This window comes from Phaseolus vulgaris, chromosome 1 (assembly GCF_000499845.2).
Source record: "Phaseolus vulgaris cultivar G19833 chromosome 1, P. vulgaris v2.0, whole genome shotgun sequence".
Taxonomy (NCBI): domain Eukaryota; kingdom Viridiplantae; phylum Streptophyta; class Magnoliopsida; order Fabales; family Fabaceae; genus Phaseolus; species Phaseolus vulgaris.
In genome coordinates, this window is record NC_023759.2 from 5,262,983 (window position 1) to 5,288,290 (window position 25,308).

Genomic DNA, 25,308 nt, shown 5'->3' on the forward strand with positions numbered 1-25,308 from the left:
TAGAAAAGACAAGTATTGTCTACACAAAAATTGTAGAATGTCACCATGCATATTCAGGTAGAATAAGTTCATGATTCCGCATTTGCAAACATTGAAACAAAATAATAAATTTAGTAACCCATTTGTTCTAACTTTATAGATGTAAAATATTTAATAGAGAAAAACAAGTGAAAAATATTATAGATGTTTTTCTACGTAAAATGACAAACAAGGTGAATATAAAACAAAATTTTATTATATATACATCACTAAATAGTATGCTTCACTAAAGGATCAATTGCATGTATACTTATACTTTACATGAAATAATTAGGAGAACATGTTCAATTCATTCGATGTCGAGTTTGTTGTTTCAACATCTGTACTCATTTCATCTAGAAATAAAGTAGGTTTTGGAGGTATTTCCAAGTCTTCAATGTCTCCTTCAAGCATTTCCACTACTCTATTCATTGAGGGTCGATTGCTTGGTTTCAACTGTATGCACCAAAGAGACACTATGATCATTTTCTTTGCTATTATCTTTTCCTCTTCAGTCAAATCTTCCATATCTATATCTTCCTCTTCTTCGATATGATCATAGATCCAAATTGGAAAGTAAAGTTGACTTGAGTGGTCTACATGGGGATTTAGATTCTTCCTCCTGCTCGCCATCTCCATCAAAAGCATTCCAAAGCTATAAACATCAGCTTTATGGGATATTCCTCCAATATTTTTGTAAAATAGTTCTGGAGCCATATATCCAATGGTTCCTCTTGCTCCAGTCATTGTGACAATACTATTATCTATTGGATTTAACTTTGCCAATCCAAAGTCCGAAATCATAGGGATGAAGTTTTCATCTAGCAAGATGTTATGAGGTTTGATGTCAAAATGCAAAATCTGCATCTCACACCCATGGTGGAGATAAGCAATCCCACGAGCCACTCCAATTGATATATTATATATCTTTTCATAGCTTAAATGTATATTTCTCTCTTTTGAGAAAATAAATTTATCAAGAGATCCATTGGACATAAATTCATAAACAAGAGCACGCTTTGAGCCACTAACACAAAATCCAATTAACCGTACCACATTTTGATGATGTATTCTTCCAATGGTTGCAACTTCATTGATAAAATCTTGTCCATTTCCTTTGGATTTGCCTAACATTTTGATGGCCACAAAAGGTCCACTAAGTAACTTTGCCTTAAAGACAGAGCCAAATCCTCCTTCACCTAACTTCTCTTTGAAACCTGCCGCCATCTTCTTAATTTCCTTGTATGAGTATCTAATAGGTGCCAAGCTATTTTGTTCAAGATAATTTTCAATATTTTCATACAGTGACATATGTCTTTTTCTCCATTTATATATAAAAATAACAATTATGAATGGCAATCCAAACAAAACTTTGTAAGCCCATCCTATAGAGATACATATGAGAATACCTGCAATAAATTTTTACTTGAGTGATTACGCTAGTAATGTAATGCACTAAAGTATTTTGTAAATTTAGAGACCAAATTTAGAAACTAAATAATTGGTAGTTAAAACATTGGTTGTTAATTAGATACCAATTTAGAAACTATTTAACAATAATAGAAACTAATTTAGAAACCAATTTTGTTTTTAGTTTCTAAAATGGTTTCTAATTTAATTACTATTCCAACTAATTATTTTGGTCTATAAAAATTGGTTTCTATTTCATGATTTTCTTGTAATGTGCTGTCTACAACAAAATATTTTACTTGAGTGAATAAACATCAATGTAAAGAGTCATTCGATTGCACCGTTAATGTAAAATGCAATAAGCTATATATTATTTGATTAAAGAAAAACATCAATTTGATTCCAAATTTATATGTACGCATCCATTTAGATAGCAATTTTTTTTTAAAAAAAGGTAAATTTTAGTTTCTGAAATAAATATCATTGGATTTGGTCGTGGGATTTAATGTGAATCTAAGAACAAATTGACTAAAGCTTGTCAAAATTAAAAACTATTTTTTTTAATAATTTTGTGTCATGTGGGTTAAAACCAACAATTATGCAAACTTTACAGGGACTACTTTATTGTTATATATTATTTAAATTCTCTATACTATGCTTCACATATTACGAAATCATTTGTTAAAATTATACACCTAAATATAATTAATCTATATTGAATACATTTCACAAAGTTGTATTTTCGTTAATAAATTAATATTAACAATCTCACGTATGTAGTGATGTTTTATTATATAATTAATTAATTTAAAACTACATATATTTACAGAAAAAATAAATTATGTACAACCAAGTATGCTATGAATAAGAAGTTCATAATGTACCAAAACCAATTCTTACTACTATTATGCTATATCAAGTTATTTACTATTCCTATAAGAATTGTTATTGAAACAATGTGGTATCAAATATATAAAACAATAGTTTGTATCAAGATAGTGAATTTTTAAACTACTCAATCTCACATAATTTGTTTGATAATACGAGGTTTTTCAACACTTATATATTATGATTTGATCTTATTTTTAATCAATGAAGATCTTCAACACACCTCCTTCTGAGGACACGTTCGAATCAAAGACATCAAGCGTGAAAATCGAGGGGAACCCAATAACAAGTGGCACGATAAGTTAAATCTTGATTGATATAAATTCTTAATATTAATACCTTATTAGGATAATAAGTTTAAGTCTAACTCAACCTCACAAAATTGACTCAGTAAAATGTGGTTTGCCTCCACTTATATACTATAATTTAATCGTATTCTTCAGTTGATGTGAAATCTCCAACATATACTATAATTTAATCGTATTCTTCAGTTGATGTGAAATCTCCAACGGTTTAGTTATAATTTATGGTCAAATGTCCAAAACAATTATCATCATTGAAAATAATAAATGATGATGGCTAATATATGCACATTGTGTCGACGCAAATCGTGTCATTTTGCAGTGTGTTTCTAATGTTTTATTCTTCTCCATTGTGTTGATCCCATCATAGCCACTCCTTCGCATTTGTGCTAGTAAGAAAATTTTATTTTTACGTCAATTACATTAACCTTATATAAATACCTCTTGCACTCTTCCCCACCTTTAGAATATTTTCTACATATTATACTCTTCCAACCTTCAGAAGTCTTTCTATGCTTTCTACATCCTTTTGTTTTAATTGTTGATAGTTTTCATACTTAACTCGTTGAAAGCTCCTCATTCTCATCAGAATTTAATTCATTTTTATTTAAGAGGGTTCCTTGCATGATGATAGGATGATGTTCAAATCATTAAAGTTGAGGGTATCCTTTCTCAAGTTTTTGCACTCAGTGATGCAAATTAAGTGTCTTAGATACTTTGATGTTTTATTTTATCTAAGTGTGTTTAGTGATTTATATACTCTTTAACAATATTTTTGGACTTTAATTTTGTAATTACATAAATTATATATTGATTCAAAGGATGTCAACTATATCTTATAAGTAAGATAATTTGTAAATAATTTTGTTTATGAATTATTTGTTTGCCATTAAATTGAATGCAGGTTAAATGTATTATCAAAACTAGGGGTGCCAACAAGGTGGAGTGGGTGCAAGTTTTACTACACTCATCTATATTTCCAAAGTAAAAATGTATTCCCCTCCTCCTGTTATTCTCATATGTCTTCATATGGTATAAAATTTGAGTTTCATTCTCATCGAGTAGTAGATGTAGATGCACCTGTATTCATGCCCATACTTGTTCTCGCACTATTGTTAAGTGTTATAATTCAGTAATGTTTCATACAAAAAGATAGACACTTATGGACTTTATTTCTTAATAGCATTATAATTCAACCTATAATTTTAACATTTTTACCTAGTTTTGGATTATGAGATTTATAAGAATGATTTATTCCCAAGTTTGTACCAATTTCAGGAATATAGGGAAGATGAAGATAAAAGCGCTAAAGGAGAATGAACAAATTACATACAAGATGAAAAGACAAAGTTAGAGCATTGAAAACACACCCAAGAACTCACCCAAACTCGCCCCAGCAAGATCACTCCAGAGGCAAACTTGTTCATTGGAGCAAACTTGCCCAAGGCTCGCTTTAGCAAGTTCACTCTAGTGAAGTTGGGCTTTTTCTCATGAAACCTGCTTAAGCAAGCAATGTCTTGCTTGAGCAAGATGTCACTTAACCTACATCAAATTAGGTTAAATAGAAGGCGTAAGGAAGAACCCTAGGATCATAGGGAGGATAATCAGAGAGAGAAAATCCTAGCCGTCAAGGAGAAACATTATGGATCTTCTTTTCCTACTTTCCATGCTTATAATGGTTAGTGGCTAAGTCTTCCCTTTGGAATTGGGAGGAATCTGTTCAAACTTTTATGTATTGAGGTGATATTTATTTATAATATTTTTTTCTTTATTGATGATTGGTATTGTCATTTTATTCTTAAAGTTTGAATCTTTATTAATGATTTTGATCCTTAGATTTGACTGAAAAGTACTTCTAAGCATCTGACTTAAATGATAATACTTAACATATTTGAATGGTAGGAATATATTTGAAATTTTAATTGCTTTTGTTTTTATAAATATACGAGAAATCGATATTTATGACACAATCTTAATAATTTTGTATGCAAGGAATTGATATGAATGATTTTTATATGTGTATCAATGTCAATAAAAATATGGAATGTTATATGTTTTTATTCATTAAAAATATAGACGAGTGAAAAGCATTAACCTCAATCCCAATTGAATCATACAAATCATTTACTTTATTTTTATTCAATTTCTTACAAATTCATGATACAAACAACCTTTCAAACAAACTTTGACACATCTTTTCATATTGAGTGCATATTATACTTGAGATTTTAGAATTGTTTCCTATAGGTTCAATAGTCATTATTAAGAACAAACTATTCCTTTTGACTCGATACACTTGTCGAATTAAATAGTCATCAATTATCCCAAATATTGAATAAATAATTTTTTTAAAAAGTAAAAATCACAATATAAAAAATGTTATCAAATAACAATTACTCATAATAGAAATTTCTTAACGACTATAATCTATTGTTTTGCAAAAATTGAGAGGGAAAATACCTCGAAGATTTGAGTCTACTTGTGGGATATTTGACATGGTGAACCGTTGAAAGAGAAAATGAAATCTTGTGTAGAAGAAAAAGTTCTTCAAATAAACGAAATTAAGAAACAAGAAAAAAAAAAGACAATTTTTTTTAGGTTACTTAATAGGGTTTACAGAATTTAATTCGAAAAAATTGAGGTTTACATTTCTTAAAATGTAATTCATCATTTGAAGAAAATCAAATGAAGAAAATTGTGTAATTGAGATTATTGTATAGTAAAAGAATAATTTTTTTAAATGGAATGAATCAAATGACCGACGAGAACAATAAAAATAAGTTTGAATAGGTTGTTTAATAAATTAAATATATTTCAGTAATTTAAAATAAAAACGGATACAAGAATAAATAGGAAATCGTATACAATACTCATCTACATCTCTATATCCAATTTAAAATATTAAATGTTACTCATAATTGTGCCAATCAATTCGAAATTAAAATTTATCTTTGTCATCCCTAAACAAAACAAATATTAAAAAAAAAATTTATACATTCAACAATATATTTTAGTATAATTGTTCTCATATATTAGTTTCACCAACAGTTCATATTATAACCAATCATTGAAAGGGTTGAAAATTTTAAAACTCAAATAGAATTAAAAAATTACAGTTTAATCATAAATAATAAATAGTAAATTCTAAATCTTAAATCATAAACTATTGTACCTTGAACCGTAGCCAATTCTTCTATTTTTAACAACATTTCTGTCAATGAAAATTTGAGAACTACTAATAGAAGTCTATTTTTTGTGTAATTAAAGAATTTAGAAATTAAGTTGATAAAATCGTACCTCGTATATAGAGTTTTAGCACTTCATGCAGTGTTAGATTAAATGAGCCTGAAATGAAGGAAATTATGAAGTTTAGAATAGTGGTGATCTCAACAGTTATTCAAAAGAGACTATTTTCATATTTTGATAAAGGTTATAGCGGTCAATAAGTTTAACAGTTATTTATTTTAAAGAAAATAAATGTTTAATTTAATGTATACGTTCTTATAAATACATGTAAAATATAAAAGATAAAAGAAAATTGGTTTACTAATTGTTTACCACCTTTTCAGTTAATTTAAATGTATATTTAGAAGATATATATGTTTGAAACTGTTATGAAAAAATCTAAAAAATTGGTTAATATTGGTTTAGGATTACTCACCTTTGATGCATTGAAGCTTCTGGTTAGAAGAGTCGACATAGCAATAGCTATCATCATCTGGACAATGTTTCTGACAGGCGACTTGTATCCATGAAATCTCGAATCCATAGGCGAGTGCGGTGTGCATGGAAGTGTAAGAATGGTTATCGAAAGTGGAAAGAGAAGTGGGAGCAACAAGCTTTACCTCACACCCAACTTCTAAGTCCTCTGCTTTTAGGTCTCCACCAATTGAATATGCATACCCCTTCCCCTCCCACTTCACCCACTCTCCAATCTCCACATACTTCTCTTTCTCTCTCACCGAATGGTTACAATTCACGAACACTATATGCTCGAACGTCAGAGATTCCCCATTTTCATAGACAAAACTGGCTTGGTATGGACCCGGGTCGTAAAATGAAGTGTAAGTGTAAGTGTCAGAGAAATTGGAGCGAGAGAGGAAACGGAGAGGAAGGGAGGAGAGATTATGGTGTTGAAGAGCAGGATCAACCACTCTCACCGTGTAGTTGTTGTAGTTGATTGACTTCACATGATATTGTGCAGAGTACAGATACAACACCGTAACATTATTCTCACAACCAAGCTCATACCTTTTGTCACCACACTCTTCTGGGTCGCCTTTTAATCGAAATGGATAGCTGATGTTGGTGATATTTCCACAGGAAGAAGGAGGACAAACGTGTTCTTGGTCATCCTTGGTAGCAGAAATATGGTGGAGTAGAAGTAGCAGTACCACCAACACTGCGCTCTCTCTCCACATCATGACTAAACTGTTTCTCACTGAATTCAAGTGCAAACAAATCCAAGTTAGATATCTAAAACAACGCACACTGAATATATAGCTATAAAGGACCACATTTTTCCTTTTAGAAAAGTGTTTGGAGACGTGTGATACTTAAAACGTAGACTTTGACTCAGAAACCGTGTTTCTATCTGGTTTCATATATAAGTGCATGAATTCTGATTTATGTATTAATGGTGTTCTTTGAGTTTCTAAAACCATCCTAAATTGTTCCTTTTGGAAGCTTATATTTCGAAATATAATTTTAATGACTATAGAATTTCTGAGTCCCAAATAATGCTTGTTTGGTTAAGAAACTTTAACATGTGATTGGTACATATTGTTTTGGTGACTTTTTGCCCCAAAGAGGGCCTCATCTGTTTCCTTGTGCTACATGAACATATTCTTCTTGGACATGGGAGCAGAAAAGAGTTACGGTGGGCACGAAGTCTGGTAGCAGAAAAAACCACTAACAATGCCTGACGTTTTCTGTATGCGTAAAAGGTGAAGGACAGAAAAATATGTGGAAGCAATTCCACACACGTAACCCAAAATTCCACCATACTTTTCAACTCGTGCCTTGAAAAGCTCAATAATTAAAAGTGCGCTTCGAAGAATCAACGAAGTCACTCACCATTAACTAGTTGGTATTAGTAGATCATACTATGTAAACTCACCAAAGTACTTGATCACTCATCATCAAGGTTCATTGATAAAGGTGTATCCAAGCCATCAGAACGTGTATATAAACTTTACAAGTCTAAATAAAACATGTCCAAAAAGAATCATTGACAACCGAATAAATGGTGTATTGGGGTACTATATGTTCAGAAAGAATAAATAAATGTGAATCACCTTTAAACAAATCAAAAAAGAAAAAATACTTAATCTCCCCCTAACTGTAACCTCCTACCGACAGTTTTGCAAAACACTTGCAAATGCCCAAAAAACAACTAAGGAAAACTAACCAACAATCTAACACATCATTTAACTAGCCTCATACAAACCAAAGAATTAAGACACTAGTCAAAATAAGAAAAAACACTCGATGTTGTCTTGAAAGTAATCAAAGACCAAACCTTTAACTGAACAAGAGTGAACAATTCTAACACATCAACCACATCACCTTTAAAAATGACATTATTCATGTGTTTCCAAATCTCACTTACTACACCAATCCAAAATTGCCCCCAAACTTCATTCACAGATTCAGATGCACTACTCATCAAAAATTGCAAAAAATGACAGAATCAACCATTGTGTACCACGAACGCTACGCCAAGCCAAGCAAAACACTGATTCCAAACGAGCCAAGCTATTCTACACTCAAAAAATAGATGATGACAAGACTCCTCTTCCACCCAGCACAGACTACACAAAAGACTTTCGACCACAACCCCACGCCTTTCCAAATTGACCCTAGTAGCAATCTTATTTAACAACACCCCCAAGAAGTGACATGTGCTAACGGTAAAGCTTGCATGGGTTTTATCCATTTGGCCTTTAGAACAAACAAATCTCTTCTATTTGAACATCATTTATTCCTACACAGGAGTGGCAACATATCAAGAGGATTTAGAAGTGAGTTCCGATAATGGAAAATTATTCCTAGCTTATCTAAAGCGTCACCAGTCATGGCCAATCAATTTTCTGTGAGTCTTCCTATTTTTCCACTTATTATTGATGTGCTATATTCTTTTCTAATTATATGGCTTAAATGTGTGGATTTATTTCCTTGACTGTCACTGATGTGCTCAGCATGTACTTTTTTTTAAATGAATTATTTTAAATTATATTGCGCACCCTTAATAGAGTAAGGATAATAGGTGGAATGTATATTAAAATATAAATACAAGATTTTTGCAGTGGAATGGTTTGTGGCTGAGTTGGTTAGTGAAATTGTTAGACGATTATATTGAGGGTTGGAGTCAAACATTCCATCGAACCACTCTTTATTGTCTTCAATTAGCTTTCCAATAATTCCATCTTCCTCACAAGACAAAAGAATAAACTTCTCCGTGAGGTATCTTAACCTAACAAAACTGAAACCACCCAAAATAAAACTCTCTTTAACTGACTGCAAATTGGAAACCTCAGTAAGTCTTCCGACAAAGCATTTTTCTAACCAAGAAGAAGACTCAACCTTGACGCTAAACTAAGTAGCATCCAAATCCAAGTGAGAACTGCTCATATTCTTTCTCATAACCACCTGCGCAAATGATTGTTGTTGTTGCTACTGCACCTTCAGTCTCGAGATTGATCAGCTCTCCTCTTAGAATTCCACTCTTTCCTTGAAGCTTTGTTCCTTCAATATTTAGGTAAGCTCACCTAAAGATTCCACGTACCAATCCAAATGGAGTTCAACTTCCTTTCCATAGATAAAGCATTTGTCACTCCTTGAAATCTAACAAAATCAAACCGACGATTTATTGAATTGAGCTTTCTTGAGATGAACACGTCCGAGACTCTTCCACATCTCTAAAAATATTTCCAAAGCTCCTTCCGAAGAAGTCGTTTGGGAAGCTTGTGAAGAAAAACGACGTGTCTGTAATAGAAGCAGCTCACTCTTTGTAGCTCACCCTCTCTCTAGATCACTATCTCTCTACCTACTAGTCGTTCGTACCTCTACACCTATTCAAGTTACAACTAAATTAGAAGTATCTGAAGATCAAGACATGTTATGGTAGAAATATTTAATTTTTGCTACCTCTTATTCGACTAAGGCACAAAGGCCAGGAAACAAGGATTGAGACCAACCTCACAGAATCTGAGACCAATATGATATCTTGGGTCCTCATTCAAAATGCTAACCTATTTGCATGGACATTCGAATACATGTTCTGGGTAGACCTGAGGTGATCTTGCACAAGTTATTTTCGTACAAGGAAGCTCGTCAAAGGTTGAAAAAGAAGAGAAAATTAAAGGATGAGAAGCGAAAAGGATTCAAAAAGGAGGTTGAGAAGCTTATCAATGCTAGCTTTATCTAAGAAGACATGGTTAACAAACATAGTTATGGTAAAAAAACTAATGAAAAATGGAGAATGTGCATAGACTACATAGACCTCAAGAGACCTCAAGGCATATCCTAAAGATGTTTATCCTTACCAATTAGTTAATGGCGCATAAGAACATAAGGTCCTCAACTTCCTAAACGCCTACTCAGGATTAACCAAATATGCATGCATTCAAGAGATAGGAAGAAGACAATTTCTATGACCAACAACACCAACTATTTTTCTCCAAGTTTAATTCAACTTTCTATGAGCAAACAACATCAATTTCTCTGGAAGCTTATGCACTAGAAATGGATGCTTTTGCAACTCCAACATCTAATGCAATTTGTAACTCACAACTATAAAAATAAAGACTTATTCCTAAACATGTTTATGATAATAGTCGCAAAGACATTTACAACGCTAGTTAATCAATATATATCATTAAGCTTTATTGGATTATGTTTGTTGTAAATGTTGACTTCTTGATAAGTGTCTAATTTCAGTAATATTTTATATTAAAATATAGACACTTATGAGGATTTATTTCTAATTTACATATAAAATAATTCCTAATTTATGAATTTATATCTTTTTACATTTTTTATGATCTTTATTTGAATAAGAGCATTTTATTCCTAAATTTGGTATTAATAACAGGTTTCTAGGGAGGATTGAAAATTTGGAGTAAAGGGGGATGATTTAAGTTAAAAAGAGAAAGCTGGAAGGTCCCAAAATGGAGAAAAGTGTTGAAAAAGCCAATTTTGCAAAAGGAGTATCTCGCTCCAGGACTGTTTTCGGAAATCAACGCTTTTCTCGCTCAAGCGATAATGCGTCACATAGATTGGGCCTTTTTTATGTTTTATCACTTAGCACATCAGCGCGACACAAGAAGCAACTTAACCCTAGCAAATTAGGTTAAATAGGGGGATAGAGGTTGAACCCTAGTGAATATTGAGAGAAAAACACCATTGAGTGAATTGTAACCAATTGGGAGAATGGAAGGTGCTAGAAGTATGTGTGGCTAATTCTACTCTTTGGGATTGGGAGTAATCTGCTCGAACTCTTATGTGTTGAGGTGATATTTAATATGATATAATATTTTGTTCTTGATTGATTATTGGTATTTTTGTTTTACTTCTAAATTCCCGTGACAAATTGAGAATCTTAAATCTGACCGAGAGGTATTTTTAGGATTCTGACCTAAACAACAATACTTAACATATTTGAGTTCTATAGATAGACTTAAAATGTTAATTGCCTTTAACGTCTAAGTATGATTTCTAAGTTGTTTTCATAAGTATGCGAGAGATCGATATTTAGAAATATATTCGAGAGATCGATTTAGATTAATTTTCTATGGGCAACAATTTCTATCAAAGAACTTAATATTGACATTCTAATCAAAATACATGAGAGTGAGAGAGATGAAACCTAATCCCTATTTTTCCAACTTGAAGCAACCAATTCTTTAACTATTTTCTCGTTGATCACTGGCAACACAACCAATTTCAACACTCTTTTTATTGTTCTGTTTGATATTTAACGATTATTGTACTTGATAATTCACTGTTCTTTATGGGATCGATATCCGTCCTTAGGAACAATTATTACTTTTGACAAACGCGATGCACTTGCCGTATAAAGTCATCACTTGTCCTTTTTGTTTCTCATTAAACTAAGGACATCCCCTAATTTTATTTTTTTTATTATTATTACTATTTATTTTTATTAGTATTATTGTACCGGTACTGGGCGAGGTTGGGACCCACCTGGCTGCCCGATGCCCAGTCAACCTGGCCGAGAGACTGAGAGGCCGAGACCTTTTGGAGACTCTGCCGAGAGACCGGGAGGCCGAGACCTTTGGAGACTTGGCCGGGAGACCAAGAGGCCAAGACCTTTGGAGGTTTGGCCGAGAGACCGAGACCTTCGAAGACTTAACTGAGACGGCCGAAGACCACAGGTATGTGGCCGATGGCCGACCCTCATGATGAGAATTTGGCCGATGGCCGAACCCCATTACAATTAATGCTCAAACCGAGATCAATGAAGCTAATCCATCATCAAGAATTAGCTAATGCAACCCTAAGCGATATCCACCTCAATAAACGGGCCCAACAAGGTAGGCCCACTAGAATAATATAAATAGCACGCATTCCAAGGAGTAAGGTATGTCATTTATTACTGTTCACCTACCTGAGAGCTGACCACCTGCTTTACTGACTTGAGCGTCGGAGTGCCTTCGTAGGTACCCCACCATCCGGTGTTCACCCGACGACCGAGTGCCGAGTGTCGAAGGATAAGCAGGAGGACGAGAAGAATCCCAGTTCATCACCCAGTCACCTGCCCGACCGAAGGAAGGAGAAGAAGACTTCAACAGTTCTCTAGGTCCCATCTCCCTAACAGGAACAATTATTATTATTCTTATATGACACCACAAATTCTTACTCAATACCTGCTGCTCAAAATCTTGAATTCATTATACGAGCACCAAGTGTTATTTATTCAAACTTTATTAGTGTAGGTTTAAAGAGTTATTTAGACAATCTTGAAATGACTTCTTTTCAATGTGGCGATAAAAGTGACTCAAAAAGGGATCATAACCTGACAATCAACATGGTGGAAGAAAACCTTCAATTAAAATGTAAATTCTAGAAGAATTACCAATTTGTTAGGGATGCAGTCTCAGTCAAACAATATTTAATGGTATGGTATTTTATGAATGAATAATCTTTAATATTTTATTAATTTATTTTAATAAAGTCAATAATATATATTACCATAAACTTTAATATTTTAATTATATTCAAGTGTTACTAATAAATATTATGAGTTCAATGGAAGAAAAGTTCCTTCAATTCAACTAATTGGAGTGCAATTATGTATACTTTTCTATTCATAATTTTTTAGTTCTTGGATTAAACTTGTAGATACATGACTAATCTCTTAGTTTTTATTTTGTTCATAAATATTTGAATCCTATTCCACTTTATTTATACTTATAACTAACAATTTTATCAACAATAAAAAAAATTAAATTAAATTTGAATTCTCTATTCCACTTTATTTATACTTTTAACTGACAATTTTATCAACAATAAAAAAAATTAAACTAAATGAATTAGTTGAAGGTGATATACAAAACTTTACTTTGTACCAAAAGCCTACTAAAAAAAATGCATATGGCTCACATAAGAAACAAAAAAGAACCTTAGGACAACCCAATTGGAGCTTTGCCTGTATGCTACATATTCAACATACCACAGTGGTAAGAAACAGTAGAAAAAAAAAAAGAGTATCAGGTCTTAGCCCTACAAAACTAGAAGGTCTTTTTCTCCCTATATCTTTTGGAATATTTTAAATATGCATTAATCAATAACAAAATCATTTAGCATTTGAGATTATGGATCATAAATTCTATTTGATAGTTGTGCTAGATGTCCTTAGCTATAGGTCCATACCAGCCCCTTTGACTCAGCCTATTAGACAAACATTTGCAAATTCTAAACTTAATTGCTGAAAAACAGCATTTCAATAAATTAATATTTTATTCATTTTCATTTTATTTTTATTTTTATTTTTTAGTTTAAAAATATATATTAATATAAATGTTTATCAAATATATTTTTTTACTATGTTAAAGAAACTTTTTCCTTTGAAATATAAAAATAGTATTAAGTTGATATTAATATCTTACCAATATTTAAGATACAATGAGTTCATTTTTTCAGATAAAAGAAGCATAAACTTTATGCACATTCAATGCTAACAAATTACACTCTTACTTCTGTCAATGAGACCATCACTTTATTCAGCCATCACACACTTCCATTTCATGTTTGTATTTCAAAGTTAAACATATTATCCTAAACCCTAAACTCCTATAGTCACAAACTAATGAGTTCACGAAGAAACTTCAATTCTCTCTTCACACAAGCATGTTCTTAATCCCATATTTTATAGGCCTTATCACAACTTAATTAGTGGCCTCGTATTTGTTGAAACTGTAACAAAAACAAAATCGTCAACTTTTTATTTCCGTCAAACGTTAGAAATTATGCTTCAAGTACTGATTCAAATAAGCGAATTTGTGATTTTTCTTCAATTTCTTGACTTCACGTGATTAATTAAATAAACTAGTAGAATCCAAAATTCACTTTTCAACAAAAAAAAATATTTGCGTCTGTTTAAGAGATGTCACTCTTTTACTTTTAATAAAAAAAAATTAAAATTTCTTAGAGTCCACTAAGCTAATGTACATTTTTTATTTATAAATATAGATTTTACATAAGATTTCAAATTGTTTTACAAGCTTTAATTTATTAAAATATATAAATCATTGGAATCAAATTAAACTTGACTAAATCTATAATAATAATTTAGGTCGATCTAAATTTTGAAAACTAAATTCATGTTTACAATCTTAATATTATAAAACTATAAATCATGATGCCTTAAAAGCATTCATTTTGTATTTAATCAATTGTTTTAACCAATATTAATCAAATAAACTATCAACTATTAATGAAATATTTAGAAACAGATAAATAATAGTTTTCTAAACATATTTATATAAATCAAATTAACATAACATATGTTTAAAATATAAATTGTTTGAATGTACATGACAATGTTTGTAATTATTATATATATTTTGACAAATATGTTGAAATGTGACAACTCATATATTTATTTTCTTTAAACTAAAAATTAATAACAAATATATTAAAAATTACAATATAAAAAATTTAAGTTAAATCCATTTACTACAAGATGATATTGTTGTGGAACTAAAGGATATAAAGACTTTGCATAGATACCTGCATGGAAAGGAAACCACTAGTTTCTGGGCAAATGAAAATAAATGTAGATGGAAGCTCGGATTAACTAATTATTGTGACAGGGGAATAGGGATCAAAATTCTACGTAGGTCGTTGGATTTTCTTCTTGTAATACATCGAAGCAAAAATTTTGGTCATTTTGCATGCAATTCATGTAACTATTTTAGAATATAACATGTCCTTGTTTAGTATAGTTCACTACAAAATAATATAAACAAGTGAAACATCATTGATAACCAAGAGTTTAAAATAAGAAGATGGATGCAAATAAGTACTCTTGTGTATCGTGGAATAGCATATACTTTACCAGTAAATAGTTTTAACATTGAATATATCTAGTTAGAGTTGATTGTTTGATCATCTATCATTGTTTCATCTTCTGGAAATAAAATAGGTTTTGGAGGTATTTCTAAGTCTTCAATATCCCCTTCAAGCATTTTCACTACTCTATTCATTGAGGGTCGATCATTTGATTTTAGTTGTATACACCATAGTGCAACTATGATCATCTTCTTTGCTATTTTATTTTCCTCTTCTGTCACATCTTTGATGTCTACATCTTCCCATTTCCTAATATGATCATAAATCCAAAGGGGAAAGTAAAGTTGACTTGAGTGGTCTACATGGGGATTTAGATTCTTCCTCTTGCTCGCCATCTCCATCAAAAGCATTCCAAAGCTATAAACATCAGCTTTATGGGATATTCCTCCAATATTTTTGTAAAATAGTTCTGGAGCCATATATCCAATGGTTCCTCTTGCTGCAGTCATTGTGACGATACTATTATCTATTGGATATAACTTTGCCAATCCAAAGTCAAAAACCTTAGGGATGTAGTTTTCATCTAGTAAGATGTTATGAGGTTTGATGTCAAAATGCAAAATCTGCATCTCACACCCATGGTGGAGATAAGCAATCCCACGAGCCACTCCAATTGATATATTATATATCTTTTCATAACTTAAATGTATATTTCTCTCTTTTGAGAAAATAAATTTATCAAGAGATCCATTGGGCATAAATTCATAAACAAGAGCACGCTTTGAGCCACTAACACAAAATCCAATTAACCGTACCACATTTTGATGATGTATTCTTCCAATGGTCGCAACTTCACTGATAAAATCTTGTCCATTTGTTTTGGATTTGCCTAACATTTTGATAGCCACAAAAGGCCCACTGCACAACTTTGCCTTAAAGACAGAGCCAAATCCTCCTTCACCTAACTTCTCTTTGAAACCTGCAGCCATCTTCTTGATTTCCTTATATGAGTATCTAATAGGTGTCAAACTATTTTGTTGAAGGTAATTTTCAATATTATTATACATAGACATATGTTTGTTTCTCCATTTACATATAAAAATAAAAATTAAGAAAGGCAATCCAAATAAAACTTTATAAGCCCATACCATTAAAATAGGTCTGAGAATACCTGCAACAATGTATTTGTTAAAGTAAATTTCGTTCATAAAATCCACACATTACATATCCATTTAGTTAGTAACATTACAAAAAGAGTAAATTTAATGTCTAGCATAAACAATTATTAATAAATTTCATTTTTGATGTTGCTCTCTATAAATAAATTTGTCTGTAACTTTAATGTGTCTTAAGATCTAACTCAGTGATGGTTGTAAAAAATAAAAAAAATAATAAAAACAGATTTTTTAAATAATTTATTAGTTTCTATAAACTTTTTAAATTCAATTTATGTTCCTCTAACATTTTTAACGTAGTGAAAATCACAATATTTTATCTTTAATGCAATTAACATATATTAGCGGTTATTGACCTTTATTTTTTATTAAAAAAATTATTTTTTAAATTAGATGAAGAAAATATAAGAAATTTTTTTAGACAAATTAAAAATGAATTTTAGAAAATGTGGAGTACATGATTAAAGAGGAGGTAAATTAAGATGATAAAATATCAATTTCAGAATGTGTTGACAAAAAAGAGAGTGAGATAATAAAGGTTGTGTTCGATTATAATAAATCACGTGGAAGATGATAATGTCAATGTAAGAAAAAATGGACTAATGGTTGTCCAAATTAAAAACTAAATTTATTATAATTTTTGTTTCATGTGGATTGTGTAGTTTATGGTGTGCGTTCTGTAAAGATGAAATAGAGACAACAAAACATCTGTTTTGTAGAATGTAAAATTATTAGTAAGGATAAATGGATAGGAGTTGATTCGGTGTCATAATGATACTAATTAAGTTTAACTATTAATAGTTTTACTCAGTTTACTTAGAGTTGTGGGTTAGATGACAGGTATACAACAGGCTCATTTAAACTAGTTGTGTATTATGAAAAATTTGGAAAAGGAAACTAGTATCACAACTCATTTTGGTACGTCTTGTTCGCAAATGGAGGCTCATTACTCTCTCATATTTTTTATAAACGAGTTGAGTTGTATCATCTTTCAAATGTTTTATTTAACTTTATTAATTCTTTGCTAATACAAAAAATAAACATAGATCAATGAAGATGCAAAAGTTCTTACTTGTTACATCAGTTATTAGTTCTTCCAGTAATCCTGTATCACCCAAAAACGAAGGAAAATATCAATTTCAGAACTGTTCTTATCTGAACAATTCACCTGGAGTTGAGGATCCATTCATGCTTGAAAGAATGAGTAAAGTTTTGAAGAAGTCCTAACAAAGCTTGTGATAATGGAAGAAAATAGCATGGCAACAATCAGGAATATAGAGATCCAAATGGGAAAGGTGGCCAAACAATTTGAAGAAATACAAAGTGGTTAGTTTTCAGTTGACAACCAAACCAACCCAAAAGAGCATTGCAATAAGGTAATAGCTGAAAAAGAAGATGAGACTGAGGAGTTAGAGAGAGAAATGAAAAGAAGTGAGGAAGAAAAAAATAAAAATAAGGAGAGAAGTGTTCTTGAAAAAGATTTATCATATCCTCATCCTCCTTCAAAAACAGAGAAGGACATAAAATTTTTTGATAAATTGTTCCATAGGAATTATTTTGCAGGAAATCTGAAGCAAGATTCAACATTTGAGAGATTTCTGAAGAATAGGAGCTATATTGAAGAGAGAAATAGAGAGATGGAGGCTAGATGCAGTGTCATGACTCAAAGGGACTTGCTTCAAAATTCCAAGAACTTAGGAGGTTTTAATCTTCCCGTGTCTATAGGTGCTTTATCTGTGGACAAGGTTGCAATGTATTTAGGCGATTTGGAGGTTCAATCCACCAAGATGCAATTGGCAGACAGATCCATTAAAGATCCTTATGGTGTGGTTGAAGATGTTCTTGTAACAAGGAAGAATGCATACAACATGATGCAACAAAGAGAGTTGTCCATCTTGAAATAAACAGGCGTCAAGCTAAATGATGTTAAACGAGCGCTTACTGGGAGGCAACCCAGTCCACATTTTAGTTTTATGTTGTTTTATTACCTTTGCTGATTTTATTTAAAATAAAAAATAAAAAGTAAATAATATAAAAAAAAATCATATATGCCTCCTAATCATTTTGCAGGTTATGTATTTTTGACCTGGGGACAGGTTCTATTATTCAGGGGGCAGATCCAGCAAATGAAGCAAGACCGTAGATAAAAATTTTAACAAAATGCTGGATGACTTCTTAAGAATAGAGGATTGAACAAAAATATGTTTTTATCTCTCTAATTCTCTTTTCTTTTCAGTTATTTGGATTTTTTCTTATTTTATTTATTTTATTTTTCAGTTATTTTGTTTTCTGTTTATTTGCTTATTTGTTTTTATTGCTTATTTTGAATAAATTTCCTGTTTTATTAGTTTGGTAATTTTAAGTCTTGAATTATCTTTCTTGACTAAATTTCAGTTTTAATTTGTTTGTTTTCTAGTTTTTTTTTTCAAATTAAAAAAAACTAGAATATTAATTTTGAATTGTGGAAAAAAGAATTTGTGTTTAAATATTAAGTAGTGAGATGAATTAGACACAGGTTAGAAAAGAAAATATGATTGAATCCCTATTCAAATGTAGTTAAAATTATGATACATGAAAATTTAACAGGATGATTGATTAGGACAGATAATGACAAGACAAAAAGGAATGAGACCATTTAAACCAAGTGAGTGAGTGAACCTTAAACAGTTTTGAGGTTTTACTGATGAATTGACAGTTGTGGTTGCTTAATTTTTATTTTTGTTGCATCATAAAAGAGCATGAAGATGATTGAGGCATTTGTTTGTGTTAATTAGGAGCCAGGGCCAAAATGCCAACCTTTATATCAGAATTCCATTTTTTTATATCCCCTTTGGGCCAAGAAATTTTTTGTTAATATTGCACCTTAACCTTTATTGATATAATTTTCTACCCTTTAGCATGTCTAAGGAAGGAGAACATAGATGCAATACATATAGAAAGGGGAATGGTTGGTTCTAATTTTGAAAGTTCAAAAAGTTGAAAATAGAAAGAATCTTTTCCTATTATTGAAAACAAAACAAAAAAGAAAGAGAAACAGAAGAAGAAAAAGAAATAAAAAAAAAGAAAGATAGATAGAAAAAAATTTCATGAAAATCATGAAAAGAAAGAAAATGGGGAAAAAGGTGACATCGAAAGAAAGTGGTAATTAGATAACATATATGTTCTCTATAATTGAATTGTAGGTATGTTCTTCTTCTTTAAGATGTGCATTTTGTTATCTAAGAAAAACCAATATTTTTTGGAAGCCCAGCCTCATTACAACCCTTTAAAAGACCTCAAGATTCAGGTTTCTAATATGTTTGTGATTTGAAGATGAAATGAAAAGCAACTGTGATTTGTTATGATTCAGTGAAAATAGAGAGAAACACTTACCTGTGAGCATATGAGAAGACATTCCTTGATGAATTGTCATTTATTTGTTTTGATTTGATCCTGGAAATTGATTGTGTCTATAATTTTATATATTTGAATTTGGAAGCATCATAAGTTTCTAATTTGATCTGTTGTTTAGTGAATTAAGCTGTTTGATATTTAAATTCAAATATATTCATTTACTTTGCTTGAGGACAAGCAAGATTCTAAGTTGGGGAGAGTGATAAGTGTCTAATTTCAGTAATATTTCATATTAAAATATAGGCACTTGTGAGGATTTATTGCTAATTTATATATAAAATAATCCCTAATTTATGAATTTATACCTTTTTACATTTTTTATGATCTTTATTTGAATAAGAGTATTTTATTCCCAAATTTGGTGTTAATTGCATATTTCTAAGGAAGATTGGAGATTTGGATTAAAGATGAATGATTTGAGCTAAAAAGATAAAGATAGAAGGTCCCAGAATGGAAAAGATGCAAAGAAAGATTGGGCCTTTTTTATGTTTTATCATTTAGCCCATTAGCGCGACACAATAAACAACCTAACCCTAGAAAACTAGGATAAATAGAGGGCTAGAGGCTCAACCTTAGTGTGCCAGATTGAGAGGAAAACACCATAGAGTGAATTGTAACCCAATTGGGAGAATGGAAGGTGATAGAAGTATGCGTGGCTAATTCTACCCTTTGGGATTGGGAGTAATCTGCTCAAACTCTTACGTATTGAGGTGATATTTTATATATTAATATTCAGTTCTTGATTGATTATTGGTATTGTTGTTTTACTTTTAATTTTCCGTGACAAATTGAGAATCTTAAATCTGACCGGGAGGTATTTTTAGGGTTCGGACCTAAACAACAATACTTAACATATTTAAGTGCTGGGAATAGACTTGAAATGTTAATTGCTATTAAACGTCTGAACTTCGTTCTAAGTTGTTCTTATAATTATGTGAGGGATCGATAGTTAGGGAACATTCTTAAGAATTTTATATGCGAGGAATCGATATAAATGATTTTTATACGGGCATCAATTTCAATTAAAGAACTTAATATTGACATGCTAATCAAAATACATGAGAGTGAGAGAGATGAAACCTAATCCCTATTTTTCCAATTGAAACAATTAATTCTTTGTCTGTTTTCTTATTGATCATCGCCAACACAACCACTTTCAATAACTTTTAATTGTTTTGTTCTATATTTAGCGATTATTGTACTTGATAATTAATTGTTCCTTGTGGGATCGATATTCGTCCTTAGGGACAATTATTACTTCTGACAAACGCGGTGCACTTGCCGTAAAAAGTCATCAGATGTATGGTTAGGAAATGTCAACTTAAAGACATTGTTCCCTAGATTGTATTTTGTGTCGTTGAACCAAGGTCAGAAGGTGGAGGAGGTAGGTATGTGGGACGACGCGAGGTGGAGGTGGTGTTTAAGATGGAGGCGTGCAAGATTTGAGTGGGAAATCCCGATGGAAGAGAAGCTCGGTATACTCTTAAATAGATCCATCATCATTAAGGATGTAAAGGATATACAGGTATGGTCAGGTGATGAATCTGGATGTTATAATGTCAGTTTTGCTTATGTTTGCCTTGATAAAATTGATAGAGGACCACACTATGATGCCTTTAAGTATTTATGGAAGGCTAAGGCGTTCCCTGACGTGTTAACCACAGCATGGAGGGTTTTGATGGGCAGAATGCCAACTAGGGTGTCTTTGGGCAGGAGAGGAGTTGTGTTAAGCACACTAGTGTGTCCGATGTGCCAGACAAAGGAGGAATCATGCCAGCATCTGTTCTTGGAATGTAAGATTGCAATACATGTATGGGCTTTATGCTTCAGATGGAGTGGACTAGTGTTTGTCCAACATAATGACATTATGGCCCACTTTGTGAGTTTCCATTTAATGCAGAGCAGCAAGATACAAAATGAGGTTTGGAAAGGTGTGTGGGCAGCCATAGTATGGTGCTTATGGGAGCATAGAAACCTAGTGGTGTTCAATCAAGGAGTAGCTGATGCGGAAGAAGTGTTTCACAATGCCCAACTCAAATCGTGGTTATGGCTGAAAAATAAGGCACAACATTTCAATTACTCTTTTGCTGAATGGATGATGAATCCTCTGGTGTGCATCACCAGCTGCAAATGAGTAAGGCAGAGGACATCAGCGAAGGTATCAAGGGAAGGGGAAGAGCTGGCTGAATGCAGTGTTGGAGCAGGCTTTCATTCGAAGGAAGGAGGGTCTGGGATCACATTAACAGAGGAGGTGAAATGCTAGATGCAGGGAGAGAATACCTTGGCATAGGATCTCAAGCAATATGTTGCAGTTGTGGTTTTACTGCAACCTGCAGGGTTAGTGAATCATTCTAGGCGTGAGGTGGAATGGTGTTAGAGGGTCTAATGCCTAGCTGTTTGTCACGCGTGCTTGGACGCCACTGCAGATCCAAAGACCCTAAACGGGTTGTGAAGTATGAGAGTATATGGCCTTCTTATATCAGATAGACTCAATGTGTGCGTAGTCGGTGGTCGCCGAAGGTATCCAAAGGTCAACATGATCGTCGGTTGATGAAGCGGCGTTCTCTATGTCAACATGATCGCCGATCGATGAAGCGGCGTTCTCCATATGTGTGGAGTTAGACAAGGTCAACTTGATCGCCGGTCGATGAAACGGCGATCTCCATGCATGCGTAGTCGGTGATCGTCGAAGTTGGTCAACATGATCGCCGGTTGATGAAGCGGCGTTGTTAACATGATCGCCGATCGATGAAGCGGCGTTCTCCATATATGTGTAGTCGGTGGTCGCCGAAGTTAGACAAGGTCAACATGATCGCCAGTCGATGAAACAGCGATCTCCATGCATGTGTAGTCGGTCGTCGAAGTTATGCAAAGGTCAACATGATCGCCGGTCGATGAAACGGCGATTTCCATGCGTGTGTAGTCGGTGGTCGTCGAAGTTGGTCAACATGATCGCCGGTTGATGAAGCGGCGTTGTCAACATGATCGTCGATCGATGAAGCGGCGTTCTCCATATATGTGTAGTCGGTGGTCACCGAAGTTAGACAAGGTCAACATGATCGCCAGTCGATGAAACAGCGATCTCCATGCATGTGTAGTCGGTGGTCGTCGAAGTTATGCAAAGATCAACATGATCGTCGGTCGATGAAACGGCGATCTCCATGTGTGCGTGTGGCGTGGTGAATGTAGGTGGCCTCGGTTCTGGGTGTTTTGGTAAAGCTGAATGATGCTATGAGGCAACCTGTTGGTTATTTTTTGGGTATGGTTCTCTCCCTTTAAGGTTGTTATGATCCAACATAAAGGAGAGTTTCTTTTGTGAAAGAAATAGGAAGTCCACTTCTGGTCACTGTATATGGGTTGGGATACTCCTGAAGTATCCCTTTAATTTTATTTATTCATTGCTGATAAAAAAAAAGCTATATTGAAGAGAGAAATATAGAGCTGGAGGATAGATACAGTGCCATTATTCAAAAGGGCTTGCCTAAAAAATCCAAGGACCCAGGAAGTTTTAATCTTTTTGTGTCTATAGGTGCTTTATTTTTAGACAATGCCTTACTGAATTTGGGGACAAGCATAAATCTAATTCCTTTGGTAATGTTGAAGAAAATATTTGGATTAAAGCTTACTAAATATTACTCTTTGTTCATGGAAAAGTTATACAATCCAACATACGAAAAATAGAAAAGACAAGTATTGTCTACACAAAAATTGTAGAATTTACCATGCACATTCAAGTAAAATGAGTTCATGATTCCGCATTTGAAAACTTTGGAAAAAAAAAATTAGTAACCCATTTGTTCTAACTTTATAGATGTAAAATATTTAATAGAGAAAAATAAGTGAAAAATATTATAGATGTAATTCTACTTAAAATGATAAGGTGAATGTAAAACAAAATTTTATTATGCATCATTAAATAGTATGCTTCACTAAAGGATCAATTACATGTATACGTACACTTTACATGAAATAATTAGGAGAACGAATCCAATTCATTTGATGCTAAGTTTATTGTTTCACCATCTCTATTAATTTCATCTGGAAATAAAGCAAGTTTTGGAGGTATTTTCAAGTCTTTAATGTCTCCTTCAAGCCTTTTCACTACTCTATTCATTGAGGGTCGATCATTTGGTTTTAGTTATATACACCATAGTGCAACTATGATCATCTTCGAATTTTATTTAATTAGTTATTAAAGTTTTATCAGAATATAAATAATTGATAGCTAAAATATTTTTTTATCTTTAAAACTAATTTTTATTCGATGATGCTAGTGATGATTTTTTCAAATAAATCAATTGAAGATGTATAATTACGTGAAATGTTAATTGAAGAAAAACGAGTGTGAATTAAAGAAAGTAAAAATATAAATAAAATTATGTTTTAATATAAATAAAAAATATACAAAGTAATGAATTATGACTCGTCTAAAAATGGATTGAACACAGAATGGTGAATGATAAATAAAAAAATATACGTTTGACATTTGGATTAGGATTACTCACCATACCGGCATTTAAGCTTCTGTTTAGAAGAGTCGAAGTAGCAATCTTTATAGAAAACTGGACAATGTTTCTGACAGGCGAGTTGCATCCATGAAATCTCAAATCCATAGGCGAGTGCGGTGTGCATGGAAGTGTAGGAATGGTTATTGTAAGTGGAGAGAGAAGTGGGAGCAACAAGCTTTACCTCACACCCAACTTCTAAGTCCTCTGCTTTTAGGTCTCCACCAATTGCATATGAATACCCCTTCCCCTCCCACTTCACCCACTCTCCACTCTCCACATACTTCTCTTTCTCTCTCACCGAATGGTTACAATTCACAAACACTATATGCGAGAAACTCAGAGATTCCCAATTTACAGAGGCTCTTAGACCGGCTTGGTATGGATCCGACTGGTAAAAGTATTTTTGAGTGTAAGTGTCAGAGAAATTGGAGCGAGAGAGGAAACGGAGAGGAAGGGAGGAGAGATTATGGTGTTGAAGAGCAGGATCAACCACTCTCACTGTGTTCTTCTTGTAGTTTATTGCCTGCACATGATATTTTGCAGAGTACAGATACAACACCGTAACGTTATTCTCACAACCAAGTTCATACCTTTCCTCACCACACTTTTCTGGGTCGCCTTTTAATCGAAATGGATAACTGATGTTGCTGATTTTTCCACAGGAAGAAGGGGGGCAGCCACCATGGATTTTGTGGACTAGAAGTAGCAGTACCGCCATGAATGCTCTCTCTCTCCACATCATGTCCAAACTGTTTCTCATTGAATTCAAGTGCAAACAAATCAAAGTCAGATATTGATATTTAAAACTACACAGACTCAAATATATATATATATATATATATATGAAGGACCACATTTTTTCTTTTAGAAAATTGTTTGAAGACGTATGATACATAAAACGTAGACTTTAACTCAAACCGCGTTTCTATCTGGTTCCACAACTCATTTTAATGAAGACAAAATTTTAAATATTCGTGCATGAATTCTGATTTATGTATTTAATCATGTAATGTATGAATGGTGTTCTTTGAGTTTGTAAAATCATCCTAAATTGTTCGTTTTGGAAGCTTATATTTC

The 25,308-nt window shown here is 32.5% G+C and overlaps 3 protein-coding genes across 4 annotated transcripts; all 3 read right to left on the bottom strand.

The window, feature by feature from the left end:
- Positions 1–213: 213 nt before the first annotated feature.
- On the bottom strand, positions 214–7,177 carry LOC137813300 (rust resistance kinase Lr10-like). Its single transcript, XM_068615429.1, has 3 exons — positions 6,280–7,177; positions 5,916–5,963; positions 214–1,427 (listed from the first exon to the last, which is right to left on the bottom strand). Exons 1-3 carry the CDS (start codon positions 7,040–7,042, stop codon positions 310–312), a joined length of 1,929 nt encoding a protein of 642 aa, XP_068471530.1. The 5' UTR covers positions 7,043–7,177; the 3' UTR covers positions 214–309.
- An 8,009-nt stretch (positions 7,178–15,186) lies between these two features.
- LOC137813302 (rust resistance kinase Lr10-like) lies at positions 15,187–16,306 on the bottom strand. The gene has a single exon (XM_068615430.1). It carries the CDS (start codon positions 16,304–16,306, stop codon positions 15,230–15,232), a length of 1,077 nt encoding a protein of 358 aa, XP_068471531.1. The 3' UTR covers positions 15,187–15,229.
- LOC137813303 (uncharacterized) lies at positions 15,758–25,017 on the bottom strand. Of its 2 annotated transcripts, XR_011081410.1 has the most exons (3): positions 24,229–25,017; positions 17,147–17,435; positions 15,758–17,107 (listed from the first exon to the last, which is right to left on the bottom strand). XR_011081410.1 is itself a non-coding variant. In XM_068615431.1 (2 exons), exons 1-2 carry the CDS (start codon positions 24,989–24,991, stop codon positions 17,344–17,346), a joined length of 855 nt encoding a protein of 284 aa, XP_068471532.1. In that variant the 5' UTR covers positions 24,992–25,017; the 3' UTR covers positions 17,055–17,343. The 2 variants fall into 2 exon arrangements, 1 of the variants encoding a protein (XP_068471532.1); XM_068615431.1 differs by having other exon boundaries at positions 17,055–17,435.
- Between the last annotated feature and the right edge of the window lie 291 nt (positions 25,018–25,308).

What these genes read in the sequence shown, in the direction of transcription:
- LOC137813303 (XM_068615431.1), bottom strand. Translation starts at nt 24,991, where the DNA reads ATGAGAAACAGTTTGGACATGATGTGGAGAGAGAGAGCATTCATGGCG. An exon ending in GAAGCTTAAATGCCGGTATG is followed by an intron (nt 17,436 to 24,228) that starts GTGAGTAATCCT and finishes TGGGTGATACAG; the next exon opens with GATTACTGGAAGAACTAATA.
- LOC137813300 (XM_068615429.1), bottom strand. Translation starts at nt 7,042, where the DNA reads ATGATGTGGAGAGAGAGCGCAGTGTTGGTGGTACTGCTACTTCTACTC. An exon ending in GAAGCTTCAATGCATCAAAG is followed by an intron (nt 5,964 to 6,279) that starts GTGAGTAATCCT and finishes CCTTCATTTCAG; the next exon opens with GCTCATTTAATCTAACACTG. An exon ending in GCTAAAACTCTATATACGAG is followed by an intron (nt 1,428 to 5,915) that starts GTACGATTTTAT and finishes AATTTATTGCAG; the next exon opens with GTATTCTCATATGTATCTCT.
- LOC137813302 (XM_068615430.1), bottom strand. Translation starts at nt 16,306, where the DNA reads ATGGTATGGGCTTATAAAGTTTTATTTGGATTGCCTTTCTTAATTTTT.